Source organism: Halichoerus grypus, chromosome X, assembly GCF_964656455.1.
Source record: "Halichoerus grypus chromosome X, mHalGry1.hap1.1, whole genome shotgun sequence".
Taxonomy (NCBI): Eukaryota; Metazoa; Chordata; class Mammalia; order Carnivora; family Phocidae; genus Halichoerus; species Halichoerus grypus.
The window spans coordinates 101238929-101266558 of NC_135727.1; the positions used below are offsets into that span (position 1 = coordinate 101238929).

Genomic DNA, 27630 nt, shown 5'->3' on the forward strand with positions numbered 1-27630 from the left:
ACATATAGTTTCTATGTTTGAGGACCAAACGTAACATATTCTACAATTACGGAATCAAAAAAATACATATTCTACAAAGGGACACTGATTCTAGCATATAGAAATTCAAAAATAAATCCTACTTCCAAAATTTTCCAATGGTGGGAGATTCAAATACCATTGAAATATAAGTACTGGCTGTAGGTGGAATCACATATGAAAATTGGTTGGTTTTTTGAAGTTCTTCCAAATTAATATCTAACTGGATCAAAATATGCATAGGTAGCATATTAATAACATGCAGTAGACGAGTATTTGTGGAGTTCACACAAACATCACCAAAGTTAAGGACAGAGGGCCCTGAAAAAATGAAAAATGATTAAGTTTAGTGTTGGCAAACGTATTCAGTAATTTTAAGTTTCCATACTATGTTTTCACCAATTAATTTATAAAAAATGGTACTCAGAAAAATATTTCTTGTAATATCAGAAGTTATTAACTAAGATTTTTATCAAAATGCCCATAATTTGGTGTTTGGAGATTATTGGCTAAAATTCAATATAAATATATCCTAATTATATGGAAAATGATATTAAAAAATTATTAGTACTCATAACTCGTTTTAGTACACTAATTTGCATACTCCAACACCTTCTCCACTTCCATCAATACATTTATGTTCATTTACCCAGAACTTAGAGAAATTGGTAATTTTCCCATTGCTCAGTACTTAAGTTTTCCCTTTTATTTTTTTTAAGATTTATTTATTTACTTTAGAGAGAGAGAGCATGAGTGAGGGGAGTTTTAAGATTTCCCTTTTAAATGACAAAAGTTTTTATATCATACAATTTTAATAATTATAGGTCTTCTACAGCTTTTAACAGCTTGATTTAATAGTAACTGATATACAATAAGCTGCACATGTTTAAAGTGTAGAATTTCCTAAGTGTTGACATACGTATACTCCTATGAAACCATCACCACAAGGAAGAGAGTGAACATCCATCACTCCAAAGTTCTCTTGTGCCCCTTTATATTCTCTCCTTCCCATCATCCTCAGTACTCCCCATTCCCAGACCCCCACTCAAATGCTTTATGTCACAGTAGATCAGTTCACATGTTCTAGAGTTTTTTAAGAGTGGAATAATGTAACATGTGCAGTTTGGCTCTGATTTCTTTCACTCTACAAATTCCCTGGAGATTCATTCAAGTTGTGTCAGGTGTCAGTAGTCCATTCTTTTGTATTACAAAGTGGTAGTCCATTACAGGTGAATGTCTCTTCACTTGTTAAATGAAACTTGGATTGCTTCTAGGTACTGGCTACTACAATTAAAGCTGCTAAAATATTTGTGCACAAGTATTTGTTTGAACACATGATTTCATTTCTTTCAGACAAATATCTAGGAGTGGAATGCACGGATCATATGGTAAATGCATGTATAAATGTGTAAGAAACTGCCTGTTTTCAAGTGGTTGTGTAATTTCCCAATTCACTGGCAATGTATAAGAGTCCCAGATCCCTCACATCCTTGGCAACAATTGAAATGGTGAGTTTCTGGTTTGTTCATTTTGTTTTGTTTTGTTTTGTTTAACTTTAGCCATTTTAATAGATTTACAGTAGTATCTCGTTGTGGTTTTATTCTGTGTTTCCCTAACAACTAACAACATTGTGCATCTTTCTATGTGCTTGTTTCTCATGTGTATATCCTTGTTGATGAAGTATCTGTTCAAATCCCTTTGCCCATTTTTTAATTGGGTCATTTGTTTTCCTAATATTGAGTCTCAAAAGTTTTATACACATTATGGTTGCAATTCTTTCATGAGATACATAATTTGCAAATATTTTCTATCAGTCTATTCTTGTTTCTCAGTGCTAATGTCTTCCAGCCCCTTACAAAAGAGAAATAGCAATATATTCAAGAAGTATAGCAGATTTTAGAGTAATACTTCTCTTCCATATTTCAAAAATTTATTTCTAGACAAAATTAAGTAAACACAATCCACTGTACTCCTCTGCTAATTACAAATTAAAATGTTGACAAAAATCTATGAAATAACCATCAGAAACTTCGGAAAAGTCATGAGGAAATGGATTGTCTAGGAATTTTAGGAATAGAGAGATAAACCTGTAGTGAATTTTCCTGGGTTATCATCGTGGCCTGGGCATTAGAGTAGCCTGCAGCCCATTCTCTCCACCCAAAGAACTGGGAAGAGGGTGGCCCTATGGGGCCAAACCCTTTTAACTATACCTGCCCTATTCCAGGCAAACATCATGAAAGAAGTTGATCCCCTCAACACTAGGTTCTCAGAAGACTGGAGTAGAGCCCTGTCAATGATCCCTACCCTGCAGTAAGATAGAGACATCATTCCTTCCCTTCTCCACTAAAGAGGAAGTCCCTGTGGAGTTGCTGGGGTTGAGCCCTGTCAACCATATCTGCCCTGCATGAAGGCTGACAGAGGCAGTGCCCCTGTCCCTCTAGACCATGTGCCTAAGAGACTGTAGGGTGGAGTCCTATTGACTACCAGCACCCTGCACTAAGAGGAACAGCAGTAACATCCCTCCCCTCCACTTGGCACTGCAGTATATGAAATAAAGGCCTGCGGACCAAGGCTGCCCTGTATTAGACAAATGTCAGCAAACAGATGCTGCCCCTACCTCCCTACTATCACAGTGGCCACTCCACACCTCACTAAACAAAAGCAGGCAAATAACTGACACCCCTCCCCCTCCCACCTAAAAAGTAGGGGGAGGGACACAGAGAGGTGGGAGTTAGCCAAGGACCTATTTTTAAATATGTGAATGAAGCTGTGGTCATATGTTGAACAGCCCATGTGTGAAATCTATCAGAACCAACACAGCAAATGGATTAAGAACAGAACTACAGGGGCGCCTGGGTGGCTCAGTTGGTTAAGCGACTGCCTTCGGCTCAGGTCATGATCTCAGGGTCCTGGGATCGAGCCCCACATTGGGCTCCCTGCTCGGCGGGAAGCCTGCTTCTCCCTTTCCCCCACTCCCCCTGCTTGTGTGCTCAATCTCTCTCTCTGTCAAATAAATAAATAAAATCTTAAAAAAAAAAAAAAAACAGAACTACAATGTGAAATAATGCCTGGGTTTCATATAGTCTTCTGGGGAGCATACAAAAAGGGAAAACCAGCATAGTACCACAAACGCTTTGAAAATTAAATTGACATTTGTTACCCAGCACACAAATGTGGACTACAATGTATGTTCCAGAGCTAAATGGATCATCTGCATCCTAAAATAGATTATTTAAATAGTAAACAAAGTCTCATAATATAGTACTCAAAATGCCCAAGGTATAAACCAAAATTACTCATCATACCAAGACTGAGATGACAGAGATGATCAAATTGCTTGACAAAAGTTTTAAAGAAGCTATTATAAAAATGACCAAATAAGCAATGATGAATACTCTTGAAATAAGTAGAAAAACAGTTTCAGCAAAGAAAGAGAATATCCAAAGAAGAACTAAATAGAAACTCTAAGATTAAAAAATACAGGAAGTAAAATAGAAACCTCTTGAGTATGCCCTTTAACAGAATGGGAGGACAGAAGAAAAAGCTGGTGAACCTGAAGAAATATCAACAGAATTTTTCCAATCTGACAAACAAAAAGAAAACAGATTGAAAAAAATTAAGAGTCTCAGAGACCCATGGAACAAAAGCAAAAGGTCTAAAAATCATGTAAGTGGAGCCCCAGGATGAGAAAGTAAAGGATGGAGGGGACTGGGAAAATATTTGGGAAAAAAATGACAGCTGAAAAATGCCCAAATGCAGCAAAAAAAAAAAAGTAAACTTTCACATTCTAGAAGCTCAGTGAAACCCGAACAGAACAAATCCAAAGAAAGCCATGCCCAGACTTTTGAAAACTTTTTAAACTTTTGAGATAAACTTGAAAGTAAAAACAAAGAATCTTGAATAACATTCCATAGTCTTGATATAACAACATTTATATCAAATGTAAATGACACAAATGCACCAATTAAAAAACAGAGATTGTCAGAATGGATGAAAAAGTACTATATGCTGCCCACAGGAAACTTACTTCAAATACAATGACATACGTAAGTCAAAAGTAGAAACAAGTAAAAAGATAAACAATGCAAAGGCTAAACAAAAGAAAGCTGTGGTAGCTAGATCAATATCAGACAAACTACATTTCAGAACAAAGAAAATTACCAGGGACAAAGAGGGACATTACATAATGAAAAAAGGGACCATGAAGGCATAACAGTCTTAAATGTGTATGTACCAAACAGGGGAGCTTCAAAATATGTGAAGCAAAACAGACAGAATTAAAAGGAGAAATAATAAAATCTACAATCACAGTTTGGGATGTCAATCACCTTTGTCAATAACTGACAGACTGTCTAGACAAAAAAGCAGTAAGGATTTAGTAGAAATAAATACCTTTAACTAACTGGGATATAATTGACATTTAAAGAACACTCCATCCCACAATAGCAGAATACTTCTTTTCAAGTCACATGAACCTTCAACAAAAGGGACCACATCCAGGATCACCCTTAACAAATCTTGAAAAATTTAAAAGAATTGAATACATACATGTGTGTACTTTGACCAAATGGAATCAAACTAGAAAACCATAGCAGAAAAAAAAACCAAAAAATCTTGGAATTTAAGTAACACACTTCTAAATAACTGATGAGCCAAAGAGAGTATTTCAAGGAAAATTAGATAACACAGTTGACCCTTGAACAATAGGGGTTTCAACTGCATGGGTCCACTTATATGCACCTCCACCCCAATAAACATGTATTTTATATTAATCACCAAATAACTAGAAGCAAAGGGAAGGCTGAGGAAAGATGCAGAGAAAGCTGGAACAGCAAGGCTTTTGCCTGATCCAGACACTCCTCACAAAGGAATTGGCTCTGGGGAGGGATTCTCGCCAAAGCAGCAGAGCCCTTCACTAGTGGGAGTTGAACAAGGACCACTGAATGATAACCCACCTTCCACCCCTGGATCAAGGGGTCTGGGAGAACATGGATGTGTGTGTGGGGGGGGGCAGGTCAGAATAGCCCCCGGGAGAAGCCCAAAGTGGACAACGGAGAGGGGCACTGTACATGGTGCTGAAAGTGCTTCCAGGTGGGGAGTTCATACTGTCAGGTAACTGGCTGCTCAACACTTGCCAGCATTTCCTGAAAGCAGAAACTGTGTTAGAACCCCATAAGAGGGGTCAGATAAAGCAAGTGACCTACAGAAGTGGATAAAGGTGATCGGCCTCTCCTGGTTCTCTGAATTCCCCCAGACTCCACTTGGAAGGAGGCTTCCCACATTCCTGGGTAGAGGAACAAGAAGCAGGTGTCACTCCAAGATCCAGCTTTGCGAACTTTGGGTGGGGACAAGGAGATGTGGGGTGCTTCATTCTACTACTCTACTGTACAGTAAATGTATTTTCTTATGATTTTCTCTTTTTTTTTAAGATTTTATTTATTCATTTGAGAGAGAGAGCACGCACGAGCAGTGGGGAGTTGCAGAGGGAGAGGGAGAAGCAGGCTCCCCGCTGAGCAGGGAGCTCCACATGAAGCTCCATCCCAGGACCCTGGGATCATGACCTGAGCCAAAGGCAGACACTTAACTGACTGAGCCACCCAGGGGCCCCATGATTTTCTTAGTAACATTTTCTTTTCTCTAGTTTACTTTATTTAAGAATACAGTACATAGCACATATAACATACAAACTATGTATTAATCAATTGTTTATCTTATCAGTAAGGCTTCCAGTCAACAGTAGGTAGTTAACTTCTGGGGGAGTCAAAAGTTATACACAGACTTTCAAACACATGGTGTGTGTGGGGGGGTGGTTTGGCATCACTAACCACGTTGTTCAGGGGTCAACTGTATACTGAGCTAAAAGAAAATGAAAATATTTAAGAATATGTTAAGATATAGCTAAAGTACTGTTTAGTGAGAAATGCATAGCACTAAATGATTATATTAGAAAAAAAAAAGGGTAGGGGCACCTGGGTGGCTCAGTCGGTTAAGCGTCTGCCTTTGGCTCAGGTCATGATCCCAGGGCCTGGGATCGAGCCCCGCATCAGGTTCCCTGCTCAGTGGGGAACCTGCTTCTCCCTCTCTTCCCCACTCATGCACTTTCTCACTATCTCTGTCACTCTCTCAAATAAATAAATAAAATATTTAAAAGGAAAAAAAAGAAGGGTATAAATCAATAATTTAAGCTGCTATCTCAAGAAATTAGAAAAAAAAAGGGCAATCCAAATAAAAATCCAAAGCAAATAGGAGGAAATGACAAATATAAGAAGTCATTAAAATTAAAAACAGAAAAACTATAGAGAAAAGCAATGAAACCAAACGCTGGTTCTTTGAAATGACCAATAAAGTTGATAAACCTCCACTGAGACTGAGAAAGGAAAATAACAAGAAAAACATAAATTCTCAATATTAAGAAGAAGAGAGGCTATATCACTACAGATGTTTCTAACCTAGACAATAAAGGGATAATTTGGGAATGCTATGAACAATTCTATGCACATAAATGGGATATCTTTATGGAGGGGATCAATTCCAGAAAAACCACAAACTACCAAAACCCTCCTAAAATGGCATAGATTATCTGAATGGTCCTACAACTACTAAAGAAATTGAATTTGTAATTAAACATCCTCTGAAAATGAACTCTCCTTTCCCAGATGGTTACTATGAAGAACTCTAACATTTGAAAAACAATTCAACATAATCTCTTTCAGAATATAGTAAAGGAATGAACATTTCCTAAGTCTCTGAACTCAGTTTATGAGGCCAACATTACATTACAACAAAGATAGTAAAAACGAACTTTAAAAAAGCAAAAATGCAGACTAATATGTTTTATGAAAACAGATACAGAATTCTAGATTCTGATTTAACAATACTGTGAAGTAGACATAAAGGAAGTTGGGGAAGAAGCTGAGACAAATACTGTAGAGAAAAATACAGGTTGTGAAAGAGGAATGGAAAGAGAAATTAAGATAGAAAGTGTGTGTAGAGGGGCGCCTGGGTGGCTCAGTAGGTCAAGTGTCTGACTCTTGGTTTCAGCCCAGGTCATGATCTCAGGGTCGTAAGATCAAGCCCCCAGTCGGGCTCCATGCTCAGTGCGGAGTTGGCTTGAGATTCTCTCTCTTCCTCACCCTCTGCCCCTCCCCCCTGCCCAAGCTCTCTAAATTAATTAATTAATTATTTTAATTTAAAAAGTGTGGCTAGAGAAACCTAATTTCAAATCCGCTCCTTTCCACTAAATACTGAGCAATTTGATTAAGGTTTATCACCTGTCTGGGCTTCACTTTACTCATCTCTAAAATGGAAGTAAAAGCAATTACCTTATAAGTTGCTTACATCATTTGAAGGATTAAATAAGATCATGTTTATACACTGCTCAACACAATGTCTGGCTTATATATAACAATAAGTGGTAACTTAAAACCAAAGAGACTGGACATTTGCTGATGAAGTAAACAATACTCTCTGCACAACATCCAATGTAACCCAGACTCTGTAATAGTTCTCTTTCCTTTTTTTTTTTTTTAAGATTTTATTTATTTGAGAGAGAGATCACACATGCCCGAGCATGAGAGCACAAGGAGGGGGAGCAGCAGAGGCAGAGAGAGAAGCAGACTCCCCACTGAGCAGGGAGCCCGATGTAGCACTTGATCCCGGAACCTGGAGATTATGACCCGAGCCAAAGGCAGCTGCCCAACCGAGCCACCCAGGCGCCCCTCTACAACAGTTTTCACTAACTGATTCAATTAATCTCCAACTCCTCTACTATGTCTCTTGACAATCACTTTTTTTTTTTTTTTTTTGAGAGAGAGAGAAAGAGAGAGAGGAAGCGGGAGAAAGACAGAGAGAGAGGGAGAGAGAGAATCTGAAGCAGGCTCCAAGCCCAGCGTTGGAGCCCGACGTGGTGCTCGATCTCACGACCCTGAGATCATAACCTGAGCCGAAGTCAAGAGTCAGATGCTGGGCCACCCAGAGGTCCCCACTTCACTTTTCTAAAATATAAATACAGAGCAAAATTTTCTGAAATTGTAATCTCCATTGATCGTGCCAGTCCCCGTTCTGTGCAGAGGCTCAAAAAACACCTTCAAGGTATAAAAATGAGAGTGATACAAAATTCCCACCATCGCAGTTGCTGACCTTGTAAACTCACACAGGGACCCCGTCCCCAGAGAAAGGGTCATTATTAAAATACTCAGGACAGCAGGTGAAGAAGGGAGAGAAGCTGGTGGAGGAGTCGTAGAAGAGACACTGGACATTGCCTTCTAACTTTGCTCCTTTTGAATTTGTATAGATTTGCTCATCTGATTAATCAGTCACCAATTTGGAAGACACAAAGCATGTAACACCCAATAATGAAAATAAGTCCCTGGGACTATAAAGCCCGGTACCTATCACATGCCTGGCACAAAAGAGAGGCACAGTAAATGACATTTAACCTGAAATGAACTGCATCCACAACTCCAGACAGGCAATGAACTAATGAGTTCCCAGTCTGCCATGCCCAAGGGCCTCACTGTCACTGTGTGGCAGGGAGGTTTAGCTCCGGTGCTCTTACAGCACAGAGTCCTATTTCCCATTCAGAACCTCAGTGAATGGGGGGAGATTCCAACTCTTTTTGCCAGTCCATGTCACCCGCTTTCCCCAGAAGCCAGATCCTGGTTTGGGCATTTCCCACAGTCCTCACTGATCTGAGACTTGGCCACTGACTAGCCAGACCAAGCCATCACCACCCAGCTATTTAAGCACTTCCCATTGTGTTGCCTCTGACCTTGCACCTTTAGTCTGGCTAACAAAAGAATTGGTATTTGGTGTTTTGTGCACTGAGTTCTCCCTAGAGGGAGAATCAGCACATCCATACCAATTAATCATCTTCTGCCCACATCTTCCTCAGGGCCACCCTAATCCTGCCTAGAATGAAATACAAACTTCCTCTGCAGACTAGTATAGACTACTATTTCTTTAACCATAATCATCTTTTAATAGTGAAAATGACCTAGGGAGGGACACTGTTTAACACCTCCGCAAGGGAACTGTCACTTGTTTCTTTTTTTTTTTATTTTAAGATTTTATTTATTTATTTGAGAGAGAGCGAGCAAGCAAGAGAGAACGAGCAAGGAAGGAGGACAGGGAGAAGCAGACTCCCCGCTGAGCAGGGGGCCCAATGCGGGGCTCGATCTCAAACTCCAGGATCATGACCCAAGCCGAAGGCAGACGCTTAACCGACTAAGCCACCCATGCGCCCCTGTCACTTGTTTCTTAACTCATGCCTAGGGATGTTGTCAAAATTATAATTATCTCAACGGCAAACATCATGACCTGAGGTTTCAATACTGATTGGGACAAGCAAGAGATCCAGAAACAAGACAAAGAGGGTCTTAATAAAATCTGATTTATATCCATAATAACCAAAGCAATCTTGAAAAAGGAGCAAATTTGGAGGATTTACACTTAACCGATTTCAAAACTTACTCTAAAGGCACAGTACCAAAGACAGTGTAGAACTGTCATAAGGACAGACATACAGATCAACAGAACAGAACTGAGACTCTAGAAATAAAGCCTGATATATATGGTTGATTGATTTTCAACAACGGTGTTAAGGCAATTAATTCAATGAGGAATTATAGTATTTTCAACAAATGATGCTAAGACAATTGAACAGCCACATACAGCAATATGAATTTAGACTCTTAACTCACAACATACATAAAAATTAACCCAAATAGAATTGTAGTACTAAATGTAAGATCGAAAATTATAAACATTTTAGAAGAAAACAAGAGAAAATGTTTGTGACACTGAGTTAGCTACAGATTTCTTGGGTATGAAATCAAAAGCATGATCTACAAAAGAAAAAAAATTATCATAAATTTTTTTTAAAAAACGATAAATTCAATTTCACTTAAAGTAAAAACTTCTGTGCTTTAAACAACACTATTTAAAAACTAAAAAACAAAAACAAGCCACAGACGTTGGAAATCATATAACTGATAAAGGACTTGTATCCAGAATATATAAACAATACTTACAACTCCGCAATAAGAAGGCAAATGTTCAAATTAAAAATTGGGCTAAGAATTTGAAAGACACTCCTCCAAAGGAGATATACATTTATGTCAATTTAAATGCATGAAAATATATTCTACACCCTAGTCACGAGGAAAATGCAAATCAAAACACAGTGAGAACATTTCACACCACCAGGACGGCTATAATCAAGAAAGACAGAAAATAACATCTGCTGGTGAGAACGTGGAGTAATCGTAACCCTCGTGCACTGTTGGTGGGACTGTAACTTGGTGCACTTTGGAAAGTTTTTGGCAGTTTCTTGAAATGTTAGACAGGAATTTACCACACAACTCAGCAATTCCACTCCTAGGAATCTAACCAAAAGAAATGAAAACATATGTTCAAAGAATTATATGCGAACATTTATAGCAACATTATTCACAATAGCCTCAAACTGAAAACAGCTCGTGTCCATCAACTGGTAAATGGATAAACAAAATGTGGTACTCCCATAAAATGAAATGCTATTTAGACATAAAAAGGAAGAAAATATTTATACCTATTTATACCTATTGGATGAACCTCAAAATCATTATGCTAAGTAAAAGCTGCAATATATGAAAGACCACATATTGTACGATTCCTTTTACATGAAATGTTCAGAAGAGGCAAATCCACAGTGAGAGAAAATTGATTAACGGTTGCCTGGGGCTAGGGGTGGGATTTGGGAGTAAGTACATATGGTCCTGAGGGTGATTGGCAGCATTCTAAAATTGAATTATGATGATGGTTGCATAATCCCATAAACTTACTAAAATTCACTGACTTGCATACTTTAAACAGGTCAATTTTATGGAATATAAATTATGCTCCAATAAACCTGTTAAAAAAAACAAAGGCTTTAATAGCTTTTGATATATTCTTACCAACAATTACTTGATGAATTTGCTTTGGTGTCAAAATTAAGCTGCAATCATGTTTTTCATGGGGCTTGGATGGGTCCGATTTAAGTCCTTTGAGAACCTGTGGGAAAATGTTACTCCAAGATTAATATTCAATATTAGCAAAAGATATTTTAAGAATTCTCATGACTTAATGGAATGTAAAATATTGCACATGCCTTTCTTCTCAGAGCTTTCGTCTCCTTGGATTCTATATTTCTGGTATTTAGTAATTGGTTAGGTTTAATCAGACACTTTGCTGAATATTCCTCTTCTATTTCCGTTTCGGAGAGTGAAGGTGACGTTAGACCTGACGCTGGCTGTAATCCTATGTCTGTATCATTACATGAATCCATGCCTTCCCTATTGAAATCACAATAATAACTAATTGAGGCCAAGGGTTTTAGAAAATACACTGGCAAATCCCAACATTCCCCATTGCTCATGCTGCTGCTGACACACTCAGAACCACTTAGGAAGAATGATGCGCTGATCTGCATAAAATTACCTTCTGCTGAGAAGGCCCCATTCTCAAAGACCTCACCAAGGAAGTCAGGCCCACCCCACCACAACCAAGGACAACTCACAATCAATGGCTGACAGCACAAAGGAGCCCCTTTAAAAGAAAAAAAAAAAAGACAACCCCTTTGGCACAACGCAGGAACATCTACGTGGCATAATTTATGCTTCAAGAGACCCTAGGCATCAGGCTGAGTGTAAGCCTTACCTGAAACACATCATTTCTCAGTTCCCTCCCCTGCCCTATCCTGCTTCCCTCATCTTGTCTCTCCTAAAAGAACACTGTGTTGGAACCCATCTCAAGAACTGCTTCTGGGGAAACAAAACAACGTTAAGACATTCCCGAACCAAAAGGAAAGAAGGAAATAACTGCAGTTAAAGGAGTTCAAGCTTTCGCTATTTTCATATATGAAAAGGTCACTTAATTCACTAAAAAGAAACTAAGGAGTAAAGAAAAAAAATCTGGCTCCGCAGGCACCATGATCCGTTTCATACTGTTTGAGGAGGTGACCTTTACCTCTCTGCTTGTCTCCGCAGGCGCGCACTTCTTAAACGTTTAATGTATCTTGCATAATAATTTTCATGTGCTTGCTTTTCAATTTTCTCAAATTTAGTATATGTGAAATCAGGATCCACATAGTTATACCTTGGAATCTTTGTGAAAATCGTCCTACAAGATGAGCAAGTTATGTCAATATTTAAATATATATATGCATTGATTCAGTCTTTATTGAGTGTCTCCTATGCTAGCGGCTAAGCACAGAATGGTGAAGAAGGCAGGTTCTAGTCCTTTCCCTCATATCCTCTTACATGGCAAGACATTATGACATACAGAACTAGAATAAGATCTAATTTTCTTCCTAACCTAATTAGAGAAAATTCCTAAGGTCACTGCCATACAATGGTGCCTACTCTAAAACTACTCTTCAGGAATCAGTCAAGTAAGCAATTTGGAGAGTTCTAGAGTGGGGCACCTGGGTGGCTCAGTTGTTAAGCGTCTGCCTTCGGCTCAGGTCATGATCTCAGGGTCCTGGGATCGAGCCCCGCTTAGGGCTCCCTGCTCGACGGGAAGCCTGCATCTCCCTCTCCCACTCTCCCTGCTTGTGTTCCCTTTCTCACTGTGTCTCTCGCTGTTAAAAAATAAATAAAATCTTTAAAAAAAAAAAATGGAGAGTTCTAGAGTTACACATGGGACTAGATCTGAATCTGATTAGTGTTTCCTAAGAGGTAGATACTTTCAAATGACTGTGACAAAAATTACAAAAGTATATATATAAAAATCATAAATCCTTTTGTTAAAACCCATTACTTTTTTAACATCTCAGAGCTTATGCAAGAAGCATCAATGATAAATCGATAAAGAGAAACCAATCCATAAATGAAGTACATCTACTTTATATCTCATGATCACTCATCTGAGTTCATGCTCTTCCTTTCACCCACCATATTTTTCCATAAAAACAAAATGTACAATTATTCATATCTTCTGACCTTGGTCTGCCTCAATACTCAACAGATTTTATCAATCATTAAGATTCTTACCCTCAATAATTAACTCAAGTATGAATCTATTAGTCATACCGTCAAATGAAATTTAATATTTCTCCCTGTTTTCAACAAGTCCTCGATGGTTACAGTAAGATAACTTTAACTGAATGACAGTCTTTATGAGAGTTAGGCAATAAGAGAGAAATAAATGCTTTGCTATTCAAAAACAGTTGTTGAAAAGACCCCCAAGAACCAAAGCAATCTTGAGAAGAACAAACCTGGAGGTATCACAGTTCCAGATTTCAAGATAAACTACAAAGCTATAATAATCAAAAGAGTATGGTACTGGCAAAAAATAGACACATAGATCAATGGAAAACATAGCCCAGAAATAAACCCATGCTTATACACTCAATTAATCTTCCACAAAGGGAGCAAGAACATACAATGAGGAAAAGACAGTCTCTTCAATAAACGGTGCTGGGAAAACAGGACAGCTACACGCAAAAGAATGAAACTGGACCACTCTCTTACACCATACACAAAAATACTCAAAATGGATTAAAAATCTAAATGTGAGGCTTGAAGCCATAAAACTCCTAAAAGAAAACATAGGCACTAATCTCTTTGACATCAGCCTTAGCAGTATTTTTCAGGTTATGTCTCCTCAGGCAAGGGAAACAAAAGTAAAAATAAACTATTTGATTACATCAAACTAAAAAGCTTTTGCACAGTGAAGGAAACCATCAACAAAATGAAAAAGCAACCTACTGAATGGGAGAAGATATTTGGAAATGATATGTGCAATGAGGGGTTAATATCCAAATTATATAAAGAACTTATACAACTCAACACAAAAAAACCCCAAATAATCCAATTTAAAAATGGGCAGATGACTGAAATAGACATTATCCCAGAGAAGACATACAGATGGCAAACAGACTCATGAAAATGTGTTCAACATCACTTATAATCAGGGAAATATAAATCAAAACCACAATGAGATGTCACCTTACGCAAGTCAGGATGGCTAGTATTAAAAACACAAGAGATGATAAGTATTGATGACGATGTGGAAAAAAGGGAACTGTCCTGCACTGTTGGTGTGAATGTAAATTAGTATAACCACTGTGGAAAATGGTATGGAAGTTCCTCAAAAGAATAAAAATATGGGGCGCCTGGGTGGCTCAGTCGTTAAGCATCTGCCTTCGGCTCAGGTCCTCATCTCAGGGTCCCGGGATCGAGCCCCGCATCGGACTCCCTGCTCCGCAGAAAGCCTGCTTCTCCCTCTCCCACTCCCCTGCTTGTGTTCCCTCTTTCGCTGTCTCTCTCTCTGTCAAAAAATAAATAAAATCTTTAAAAAAAAAGAAACAAATACAAACCCTTTTTTAAAAAAAAAAAACATAAATAAAAATAGAAATTCCATAAAACCCGTAATTCCATTACTGGAACAAAAACACTAATTCAAAAAGATATATGCAATAGCCAAGATATGGAAGAAATCCAAGTGTCCATGAATAGATACATGAATAAATAAGATGTAATATATATATACACACATATATGTATATACACATAATAGAATATTATACTGACCCATAAAGAATGAAATCTTGCCATTAGCAATAGTGGATGGACCTAGGGAATTATGCTAAGTGAAATAAGTCAGACAGCAAAAGACAAATGCCATATGATTTCACTTATATGTAAAATCTAAGAAACAAAACAGAAAAACAGAAATACTCACAAATACAGAGAACAAACTGGTGGTTGCCAGGGAAGAGGACAGTAAGGGGAATGGGTAATACAGGTGAAGGGGATAAAAGCGGTACAAATTGCTGGTTATAAAATAAATAAGTCACAGAGATGAAAACTACAGCATAGAAAATATTGTCAATAATACTGCAATAACATTGTATGATGACAGATGATAGCTACACTTATAAGCACTGCCTACTGTATACAATTGTCAAATCAATATGATGTACACCTGAAACTAATATGATACTGCGTGTCAACTATAATTCAAAAAAAAATTAAAACAAGCAAAAAAAAAAGACAGTTGTTGAAATTTAAACTTCCCTCGGGCTTCAGGAACCTTAACCACCTTTAGAATCTAGAAATGGTTCCTATATCTGAAGTCTCAAGGTCTGTAACAAGGAGTAAAGGAAGGTAACGGAAAGAAGTAGTAAAATAAATGCCTGAAGTGACAAAGAGCTGGTTATTAACATACCTAAATGCTTATTCGCTCCATAAAGAATAAACTTCATGAAGCTAGCAAACTGAATTCAACAATACATTGAAAAAAATCATTCACCACAATCAAGTAGGATTCATTCCTCGGTTGCAAAGGTGGTTCAAAATTCAAAAATTAATCAAGGTGATATTTCACATCAGTAAGAGAAAGGATAAAAACCATATGATCATTTCAATAGACACAGAAAAAGCATTTCACAAGGTACAACATCTACTCATGATAAAAACCCTGAACAAAGTGGGTTTAGAGGGAACATACCTCAACATAATGAAGGCCATCAACTAAAAACCCACAGCTAATATCATACCCAATGGGGAAAACAGAGCTTTTCCCCTAAGGTCAGGAACAAGACAAGGATATCCACTCTCACCACTTACATTTGACATGGTACAGGAAGTCCTAACCACAAGAGTCAGACAACAAAAAGAAATAAAAAGCATCCAAATCGTTAAGGAAGAAGTAAAATGTTCATTATTTGCAGAGGACATGATATTATATATAGAAAACCTGAAAGACTTCACCAAAAAATTGCTAGAACTGATATACAAATTCAGTAAAGTCACAGGATACAAAATCAATGTACAGAAATCTGTTGCATTTCTATAAACTAATAATGAAGCAGCAGAAAGAGGTATTAAGAAAAAAATCCCATTTACACTTATACCCAAAATAATAAAATACCTAGGAACAAACCTAACCAAAGAGGTGAAAAACTTGTACTCTGAAAACTGTAAAACACTGATGAAAGAAATTGAAGATGAAAGGGGAGGAGTAAGATGGCTGAGGAGGAGGAGACCTAAATTTTGTCTGGTCCCAGGAATTCAGCTAGAAAGGTATCAAACCATTCTGAACACCTACAAAATCAACAGGAGATCGAAGAAAAGAATAGCAGCAACTCTCTGAACAGAAAAGTGACCACTTTCTGGAAGGTCTCCTCTGATTTGTTTAGTGTATATTTTTCTGGGGTTGTTCTTACCCTGTTAGCATTTTGTTCTCTCATTCCTCTATTCTCCTCTGGACAAAATGACAAGATGGAAAAACTCACCTCAAAAAAAAGAACAAGAGGCAGTACTGACTGCCAGGGACCTAATCAAAACGGACATTAGTAAGATGTCGGAACTAGAGTTTAGAATGACAATTATAAAGATACTAGCTGGGTTTGAGAAAAGCTTGGAAAATACTAGAAAAACCCTTTCTGGAGAAATAAAAGAACTAAAATCTAACTAAGGTAAAATCAAAAAGCTATTAATGAGGTGCAATTAAAAATGGTGGAAAAGAGAGATAAACAACTACTAGATCACAAGGGCAGAATTCGAGAGATAAGTGATACCACAGATGAAACAATATGGGAATAATTGGGATCCCAGAAGAAGAAGAAAGAGAGAGAGGGGCAGAAGGTATATTGGAGCAAATTATAGCAGAGAACTTCCCTAATCTGGGGAAGGAAACAGGCATCAAAATCCAGGAGGCACAGAGAACCCCCCCTCAAAATCAATAAAAATAGGTCAACACCCCGACATCTAATAGTACAACTCAGAAGTCTCAGAGACAAAGAGAAAATCCTGAAAGCATCTCAGGACAAGAGATCTGTAACCTACAATGGTAGAAACATTAGATTGGCAGCAGGCGTATCCACAGAGACCTGGCAGGCCAGAAAGGACTGGCAAGATATATTCAGAGCACTAAACGAGAAAAACATGCAGCCAAGAATACTATATCCGGCTAGGCTGCACTGAAAATAGAAGGAGAGATAAAAAGCTTCCAGGACAAACAAAAACTAAAGGAATTTGCAAACAGGAAACCAGCCCTACAAGAAATATTGAAAGGGGTCCACTAAGCAAAGACAGAGCCTAAAAGTAAGATAGACCAGAAAGGAACAGAGACAATATACAGTAACAGTCACCTTACAGGCAGTACAATGGCATCAAATTCATATCTTTCAATAGTTACCCTGAATGTAAATGGGCTAAATGCCCCAATCAAAAGACACAGGGTATCAGACTGGATAAAAAAACAAGACCCATCGATATGCTGTCTGCAAGAGACTCATTTTAGACCCAAAGACACCTCTAGGTTTAAAGTGAGGGGGTGGAAAACCATTTACCATGCTAACGGACATCAAAAGAAAGCTGGGGTAGCAATCCTTATATCAGACAAATTAGATTTTAAACCAAAGACTATAATAAGAGATGAGGAAGGGCACTATATCATACTAAAAGGGTCTATCCAACAAGAAGATCTAACAATTGTAAATATCTATGCCCCTAACATGGGAGCAGCCAATTATATAAGCCAATTAATAACAAAATCAAAGAAACACATCGACAACAATACAATAATAGTAGGAGACTTTAACATCCCCCTCACTGAAATGGACAGATCATCTAAGCAAAACATCAACAAGGAAATAAAGGCTTTAAATGACACACTGGACCAAATGGACTTCACAGATATATTCAGAACATTCCATCCCAAAGCAACAGAATATACATTCTTCTCTAGTGCCCATGGAACATTCTCCAGAATAGATCACATCCTGGGTAACAAATCAGGTCTCAACTGGTACCAAAAAATTGGGATCATTCCCTGCATATTTTTGGACCACAACGCTTTGAAACTAGAACTCAATCACAAGAAGAAAGTCGGAAAGAACTCAAATACATGGAGGCTAAAGAGCATCCTACTAAAGAATGAATAGGTCAACCAGGAAATGAAAGAAGAATTTAAAAAATTCATGGAAACAAATGAAAATGAAAACACAACTGTTCAAAATCTTTGGGATGCAGCAAAGGCGGTCCTAAGAGGAAAGCATACAGCAATACAAGCCTTTCTCAAGAAACAAGAAAGGTCTCAAATATACAACCTAACCCCACACCTAAAGGAGCTGGAGAAAAAACAGCAAATAAAGCCTAAACCCAGCAGGAGAAGAGAAATAGTAAAGATCAGAGCAGAAATCAATGAAATAGAAACCAAAAGAACAGTAGGACAGATCAACGAACCTAGGAGCTAGTTCTTTGAAAGAATTAATAAGATTGATAAACCCCTGGCCAGACTTATCAAAAAGAAAAGAGAAATGACCCAAATAAATAAAATCATGAATGAAAGAGGAGAGATCACAACCAACACCAAAGAAATACAAACAATTACAAGAACATATTATGAGCAACTATATGGTAGCAAATTAGATAATCTGGAAGAAATGGATGCATTCCTAGAGATGTATAAACTATCAAAACTGAACGAGGAAGAAATAAAAACCTGAACAGACCCACCACCACTAAGGAAATTGAAGCAGTCATCAAAAATCTCCCAACAAACAAGAGCCCAGAGCCAGATGGCTTCCCAGGGCAATTCTACCAAACATTTAAAGAAGAATTAATACCTATTCTTCTGAAACTGTTCCAAAAAATAGAAATGGAAGGAAAACTTCTGAACTCATTTTATGAGGCCAGCATTACCTTGATCCCAAAATCAGACAAAGACCCCATCAAAAAGGAGAATTACAGACCAATATCCCTGATGAACATGGATGCAAAAAGTCTCACCGAAATACTAACCAATAGGATCCAACAGTACATTAAAAGGGTTATTCACCACGACCAAGTGGGATTTATCCCTGGGCTGCAAGGTTGGTTCAACGTCCACAAATCAATCAATGTGATACAATACATTAATAAAAGAAAGAACAAGAACCATACGATCCTCTCAATAGATGCAGAAAAAGCATTTGACAAAGTACAGCATCCTTTCTTGATCAAAACTCTTCAGAGTATAGGGACAGAAGGTACATACCTCAATATCATAAAAGCCACCTATGAAAAACCCACAGCGAATATCATTCTCAATGGGGAAAAACTGAGAGCTTTCCCCCTAAGGTCAAGAACACGGCAGGGATGTCCACTATCACCACTGCTATTCAACATGGTACTAGAAATCCTAGCCACAGCAATCAGACAACAAAAAGAAATAAAAGGCATCCAAATCGGCAAAGGAGAAGTCAAACTCTCACTCTTTGCAGATGATATGATACTTTATGTGGAAAACCCAAAAGACTCCACCCCAAAACTGCTAGAACTCATACAGGAATTCAGTAAAGTGGCAGGATATAAAATCAATGCACAGAAATCAGTGGCATTCCCATACACCAACAAAAAGAGAGAAGAAAAAGAAATTAAGGAGTCGATCCCGTTTACAATTGCACCCAAAACCATAAGACACCTAGGAATACATCTAACCAAAGAAGCAAAGAATCTGTACTCAGAAGACTATAAAATACTCATGAAAGAAATTGAGGAAGACACAAAGAAATGGAAAAACATTCCACGCTCATGGATTGGAAGAACAAATATTGTGAAGATGTCAATGCTACCTAGAGCAATCTACACATTTAATGCAATCCCTATCAAAGTACCATCAACTTTTTTCAAAGAACTGGAACAAATAATCCTAAAATTTGTATGGAACCAGAAAAGACCCCGAATAGCCAGAGGAATGTTGAAAAAGAAAAGCAAAGCTGGCGGCATCACAATTCTGGACTTCCAGCTCTATTACAAAGCTGTCATCATCAAGACAGTGTGGTACTAGCACAAAAACAGACACATAGATCAATGGAACAGAATAGAGAGCCCAGAAATGGACCCTCAACTCTATGGTCAACTAATCTTCGACAAAGCAGGAAAGAATGTCCAATGGAAAAAAGACAGTTTCTTCAACAAATGGCGGTGGGAAAACTGGACAGCCACATGCAGAAGAATGAAACTGGACCATTTCCTTACACCACACACAAAAATAGACTCAAAGTGGTTGAAAGACCTAAATGTGAGACAGGAGTCCATCAAAATCCTAAAGGAGAACACAGGCAGCAACCTCTTCGACTTCAGCTGCAGCAACTTCTTCCTAGAAACATCACCAAAGGCAAGGGAAGCAAGGGCAAAAATGAACTACTGGGACTTCATCAAGATAAAAAGCTTTTGCACAGCAAAAGAAATAGTCAACAAAACCAAAAGACAACCGATAGAATGGGAGAAGATATTTGCAAATGACGTATCAGATAAAGGGCTAGTATCCAAAATCTATAAAGAACTTATCAAACTCAACACCCAAAGAACAAATGACCCAATCAAGAAATGGGCAGAAGACATGAACAGACATTTTTCCAAAGAAGACATCCAAATGGCCAACAGACACATGAAAAAGTGCTCAACATCGCTCAGCATCAGGGAAATCCAAATCAAAACCTCAATGAGATATCACCTAACAGAAGTCAGAAAGGCTAAAATTAACAAGTCAGGAAATGACAGATGTTGGTGAGGATGCGGAGAAAGGGGAGCCCTCCTACACTGTTGGTGGGAATGCAAGCTGGTGCAGCCACTCTGGAAAACAGTATGGAGGTTCCTCAAAAAGTTGAAAATAGAGCTACCTTATGACCGAACAATTGCACTACTGGGTATTTACCCCAAAGATACAAATGTACTGATCCGAAGGGTACATGCACCCCAAGGTTTATAGCAGCAATGTCCACAATAGCCTAACTATGGAAAGAGCCAAGATGTCCATCAATGGATGAATGGATAAAGAAGATGTGGTATACATATATACAATGGAATATTATGCAGCCATCAAAAAAAAAAACACAAAAAAACAAAAAAACCAAAATCTTGCCATTTGCAACGACATGGATGGAACTAGAGGGTATTATGCTAAATGAAATAAGTCAATGAGAGAAAGACATGTATCATATGATCTCAGTGATATGAGGAATTCTTAATCTCAGGACACAAACTGAGGGTTGCTAGAGTGGTGGGGGGTGGGAGGGATGGGTTGGCTGGGTTATAGACACTGGGGAGGATATGTGCTATGGTGAGCACTGTGAATTGTGTAAGACTGATGAATCACAGACCTGTACCTCTGAAACAAATAATACATTATATGTTAAAAAAAAAAAGAAGAAGAAGAAGAAGAAGATAGTAGGAAGGGAAAAATGAAGGGGGGGAAATCGAAGGGGGAGACGAACCATGAAACTATGGACTCTGAGAAACAAACTGAGGGTTCTAGAGGGGAGGTGCTTGGGGGATGGGTTAGCCTGGTGATGGGTATTAAGGAGGGCATGTATTGCATGGAGCACTGGGTGTTATATGAAAACAATGAATCATGGGACACTACATCAAAAACTAATGATGTAATGTATGGTGACTAACATAACATAATAAAATAAAATTTAAAAAAAACTAATGATGTATGGTGGTTAACATAATAAAATTAAAGAATAAAAGAAACATCATAGCAAAAAAAAAGAAAGAAATTGAAGATGACACTAAGAAATGGAAATACATTCCACGCTCATGGATTGGAGAACAAATATTGTTAAAATGTCTATACTAGGGGCACCTGAGTGGCTCAGTAGGTTAAACATCTGCCTTCGGCTCAGGTCATGATCCCAGGGTTCTGGGATGAACTCCCACATTGGACTCCTTTTCAGCAGGGTGCCTGCTTCTCCCTCTGCCTGCTGCTCCCCCTGCTTGTGCTCTCTCTCTGACAAATAAATAAATAAAATCTTAAAAAAAAAAAACCTAAATATGAGACCTGAAACCCCCATAAAAATCCTAGAAGAGAACAGAGGCAGTAACTTCGTTGTCATTGTCCATAGCAACTTTTATCTAGATATGTCTCCTGACGTAAGGGAAACAAAAGCAAAAATAAAATATTGGGACCACATCAAAATAAAAAGCTTCTGCACAGTGAAGGAAACAATCAACAAATCTAAAAAGCAACCTACAGAATGGTAGAAGACATGGGTTACTATCCAAAATATATAAAGAACTTATACAACTCAACACCCAAAAAACAAATAATTCAATCAAAAAATGGGCAGAAGACATGAACAGACATTACTCCAAAGAAGACATTCAGATGGCCAACAGACACATCAAAAGATGTTCAACATCACTTACCATCAGGGAAATGCAAATTAAAACTACAATGAGATATCATCTCATACCTGTCAGAATGGCCAAAATCAACAACACAAACAACAGTGTTGGCGAGGATGTGGAGAAAGGGGAACCCTATTGCACTGTTAGTGGGAATGCAAACTGGTGCAATCACTTGAAAACAGTATGGAGGTTCCTTGAAAAATTAAAAATAGAACTACCCTAAGATCCAGCAATTGCACTACTGGGTATTTACCCAAAGAACACAAAAACACTAATTCAAAGAGATACATGCACCCCTGTGTTTACTGTAGCTTTATTTACAATAGCCAAGATATGGAAGCAGCCCAAGGGTCCACCAACTGGTGAATGGATAAAGAAGATGTGGTATATATATATACTATGGAATATTATTCAGTAGTTAAAAAAAGAATGAAATCTTGCCATTTGCAACAACCTGGATGGAGCTATAGAGTATAATACTATGGGAAGTAAGTCAGTCAAAGAAAGACAAATACCATATAATTTCACTCATATGTGGAACTTAAGAAAAAAAACGAATGAGCAAAGAGAAAAAAAAGAGAGAGAAATCAAGAAACAGACTCTTAATTATAGAGAACAAACTGATGTTACCAGAGGGAAGGTGGGTGAGGGGGATGGAGTGAAACAGGTGATGGAGATTAAGGAGTGTACTTGGTGTGAGGAGCACCAGGTGATGTACGGAAGTGTTGAATTGTACACCTGAAACTAATATTACACTGCATGTTAAGTAACTGGAATTAAAATAAAAACTTAAAAAAAAAGAATAAACTTCATGAAATACCTCTTCAGCTTTGAGTAGGTGATTTTTTTGTTAATGTGCAAAATATAGGACCAAGATTATTATGCAAATAAAGCACTTTTCCTCGTTTATTTATTTAAAAATATTTACCCAGTGCCTATTATATGCCTGACCACTCTTCTAAACACAGGACATACTGTACTAAACAGAAATTAGACAAAAACTCCTAACTTATTTTCTTTATTTTCTTGTCAAAATCATTAATAAAATGCATTAAGAAATAAAATAACAATTATAGTTACCAACAATTTAATACATCATAAAATTTCATTACTTAAAGTTACTAATTGTTAACCAGAAAATAACTAAATTTTGTATCTCTATTAATATGGAAAAGAATAAATTGAGAAAAATAATTTTGGCCATGAGATAAATAGGAAATGTTTAGCTTTCTTTAAAAAAAAAATCTGGCGAGATTTATAAAGAGCTTATCAAACTCAACACCCAAAAAACAAATAATCCACTGAAGAAATGGGCAGAAGGCATGAACAGACATTTCTGCAAAGAAGACATACAAATGGCCAACAGACACATGAAAAAATGCTCCACATCACTTGGCATCAAGGAAATACAAATCAAAACCACAATGAGATACCACCTCACACCAGTCAGAATGGCTAAAATTAAAAGTCAGGAAAAAACAAATGTTGGTGAGAATGCGGGGAAAGGGGAACCCTCTTATACTCCTGGTGGAAATGCAAGCTTATACAGGCACTCAGGAAAACAGTATGGAGGTTCCTCAAAAAGTTGAAAATAGAGCTACCCTACGATACAGCATTTGCACTACTGGGTATTTACCCAAAGGATACAAACACAGTGATCCGAAGGGGCACCTGCACCCCAATGTTTATAGCAGCAATGTCCACAATAGCCAAACTATGGAAAGAGCTCAGATGTCCATCAACAGATGAATGGATAAAGAAGAGGTGGTATATATACACAACAGAATATTACTCAGCCATCAAAAAATGAAATCTTACCATTTGCAATGACATGGATGGAACTAGAGCGTATTATGCTAAGGGAAATAAGTCAATCAGAGAAAGAGAGTTATCATATGATTTTACTAATATGTGGAACTTAAGAAACAAAACAGAGGATCTTAGAAGAGAGGGAAAAATAAAATAAGACGAAATCAGAGAGGGAGACAAACCATAAGAGACTCTTAACTCTATAGTTAAACAATCTGAGGGTTGCTGGAGGCGAGGTGGGTGGGGATGATGGGCATTAAGGAGGGCATGTGATGTAATGAGCACTGGGTATTATATGCAAGTGATGAATCAATGAACTCTACCTCTGAAATGATAATACACTATATTTTAATTAATAGAATTTAAAGAAAATAATTTTTTTAAAAAATCTGGCAGAACTAATACTGCATATGTTACCTAAATTGAATTTAAATAAAGAATATTTTTAAAATCTGGCATTTTTTAGATATTATTAAGACTGATTTAGACAGAAAAAATATTAGTATTAAATTAACATATATCTATACAAACATATTTGTATAAACATAGGAAAGAACTGAAAAGGATACATAAAAAATTGTTTCCAACAGATACTTCTGTATGGGAGGGAGTGCAATGAGTCAGAGGGAGAGATGAGTTTTCCTTTTTTATACTATATAATTATTTAAAATGGAGTCTTAGTGATTTCTGCACTCCTATGCTTCATGGTACTTGTCAAACAAAAAAGAGAGAGAGAAAGGCTGGTACGAATAAAATTTGTAAAATAAAATAACAAGACTGACTATGCAAAGACCCAGAATTTTCCAATTGTGGATAATAAAACAATTATGGCCTAAAATCAAATGATATTGCAAGAAAATGACTGTAAAATTAAGAGAGCTCAATGACTCACCAAAGGTAAAGAGACAAGTAGAGAAAACCCGGGGACATTACCAAGTTTAGATAGTGTACTAGTAACACACAGGCAGGCAGAAAAGAAATTCGTTTCAGTCTGCAATGTGTAAAAACCAGGATGCCTGGGTTCCTCTCACTAAGCACTTGTAAGGTAGTAATTTCTTTGAGGTTTGGATTGATTTAAATTGAGGTTTGACATCACCTTTGATCCTAATTGGTGAAGTTTTAGTTCAATTTGGGAAAGGTTATGAGAAATGTGACTTTGAGGGGAACAAAGGTGATAATGATGATGATCGATAATGATGATGATGACTAGTTTCTCACAATTGTAAATGTTTACTTTTATCTTAGATAAATTCAAGCTGTCAGCCATATTTAATGAGTATGACTGACTAGTCTGAGAACTTGATAGATTTCTAAAAGTGATTTTTTCTATTATTCTATACTTGTCAACAGCATATTTTAATAATCATCCGGTAAACCATTCACTTCCTGTCAAGCACAGAGTAGAGGTGATGAGAGGTAAGACAAAGCAAATACAGTAGCATTCAATAACCATCACCTCCAACATAAAACAAAACAAGAGAGATAAAATAAAATTTTATTACTATTATTATTATCGTCATCATTAGTTTGTTATAGCAGGATCTGCTAAGACCTGCATATCATGTTGGCCATTGTATCTTTCAAAATTTCTGGTTTTTAATATAACATGTTACCTGAAAACTTTATGCTGGTCTCCAGACCTGATACTTGCAGCTCGATCATTGGGAAAGGCTATCAGTGCACCCTTCATTGACTCTTTACTTATGCGATGATTGTGAAGGCGTGTCATGGCTGATTGAAGCATTGTAACAGGTGCACAGTCCTTGTATTTTGGCAAGTCTCTAACCACAAACTGTCCCGTAGGATTACTGACCAAAGGGGATATACCTTTTATGGAATTGAATAATAAGTTAAATACGGTTTCTTGAATTTCAGCTTTCCAAATAATATCCATGTATTAATACACTACACTGTTGGTTCTAACTTAAAACTAAATCCCTAAAAAAACACATTCAGAAAATACAAATAATTCATCTAATAAATGGACCTACACAAGACAATTTAGAAAATATTGCATACATAAAGAAAACATAGTAATGTGAAGGAATGGGTTAGCCTCTGTGACATCATCTTTTATAGATCAAAGAGAGCTGAATATCAGCAATTTCATATGGCTCAATGTATAAAAGATAATTGAGTATTACAGGAAATAGCAACAAGATAATGCATGGAATGGTCAAACCAGTTTATATTACAGACTCAAACTAAAATGTGGAAGAATATAAAAACCAAAGAATACTTAATAAATTTTATAGATCACTAAACCAGTGCTATGCAAATTGTAATCCTCAAAATGGCAGCATCAGCAACATGTCAGGGACATGTTAGAAATGCAAATCTTTGGGTTCTACCAAAGACCTATTTAACAATCAATTCTGGGATACAGACCAGTGAGATCTATTTTAACCAGCCTTCTAAGTGATTTTGATGCATTCATAAGGTAAGTACCACCAGATCAGACCACATTTGATACACATAGCTAAGCAATTGGTGTGCTAAAATAATCCTATATAACCTTAATTTAAAAAAAAATAAGTGTCCACATTAGCTTACCAGGATTAATTTTCATCACAACTTTCTTGGTGGAAGGTTTGCAGACGCTCTTGAAATCTAAATATATTTGATGAAAAGGCTTTAGCGATGACTGCAAATTTTCATCTGCCACTGAGCCAATAATCTCTATCAATTGCTTCACTTTAAAGACTCCTACTTGATGTGGAATGAATGAACATGTCACATTCTAAAAAAAGAAAAAGTAACCAATTGCTATAGGCTGAATGTTTGTGAATCCCCAAAACTCACATATTTAAACCTAATGACCCAGTGTGATGGAATTAGGAGATAGGGCCTTTGGGAGGGCCCTTACCTGACCATGCTGGCACCTTGATCTAGGACTTCTAGCCTACAGTACTGTGAGAAATAAATTTCTCTTGCTTATAAACCATGCAATCTATGGTATTTTGTTTTAGCAGTCCAAATGGATTACAAAAATAATATTAAACTGTTGGAAAAAATAAAAAGCAAATAAAAAAACTGTTTATAAAATTTTTAAGGAGAGCTAGTCCATCACCATAATATAAAAGTAGCTTAGAAATACCATAAACAGCATTGACAAACCTTTAAGATATATATTATTGGAAAAGTATTTAAGAAAAAATTAAGAACAATGTTACTGAAGCACCTCCAGAATAGCAAATCAAGGATCTCCAAATATCTATTCCTCTTACAAGGGAAAGAAACCACTGGAATAACTGTCAAAATCAACTTTACACATATTTTAAAATTACCCAAAAGCTTATAAAAATCCAAGGAGTATTTAAGAAAAACATAGCTGATCAGCCATCAGAAAGGATGAATACCTACCATTTACATCAACATGGATGAAACTGGACGGTATTATGCTAAGTGAAATAACTCAATCAGAGAAAGACAATTATCATATGGTTTCACTCATATGTGGAATATAAGAAATAGCGCAGAGGATCATAGGGGAAGGGAGGGAAAACTGAATGGGAAGAAATCAGAGAGGGAGACAAACCATGAGACTCTTGACTCTGGGAAACACACTGAGGGTTGCAGAAAGGGACGTGGGTCGGGGGATGGGGTAACTGGGTGATGGGCATTAAGGAGGGCATGTGATGTAATGAGCACTGGG

At 37.2% G+C, this 27630-nt stretch overlaps 1 protein-coding gene across 1 annotated transcript in view; it reads right to left on the reverse strand.

Annotated features, from left to right (window-relative positions):
• Positions 1-27630, reverse strand: part of CFAP47 (cilia and flagella associated protein 47) — a 495766-nt gene that overhangs the window by 429197 nt on the left and 38939 nt on the right. Inside the window, exons 9-14 of the mRNA XM_078064042.1 lie at positions 26529-26715; positions 25589-25802; positions 12007-12159; positions 11150-11333; positions 10956-11052; positions 123-339 (exon numbers count right to left, since the gene is read on the reverse strand). Coding sequence (XP_077920168.1) covers positions 123-339; positions 10956-11052; positions 11150-11333; positions 12007-12159; positions 25589-25802; positions 26529-26715 — 1052 coding nt within the window. The remainder of the gene's footprint in view (positions 1-122; positions 340-10955; positions 11053-11149; positions 11334-12006; positions 12160-25588; positions 25803-26528; positions 26716-27630) is intronic.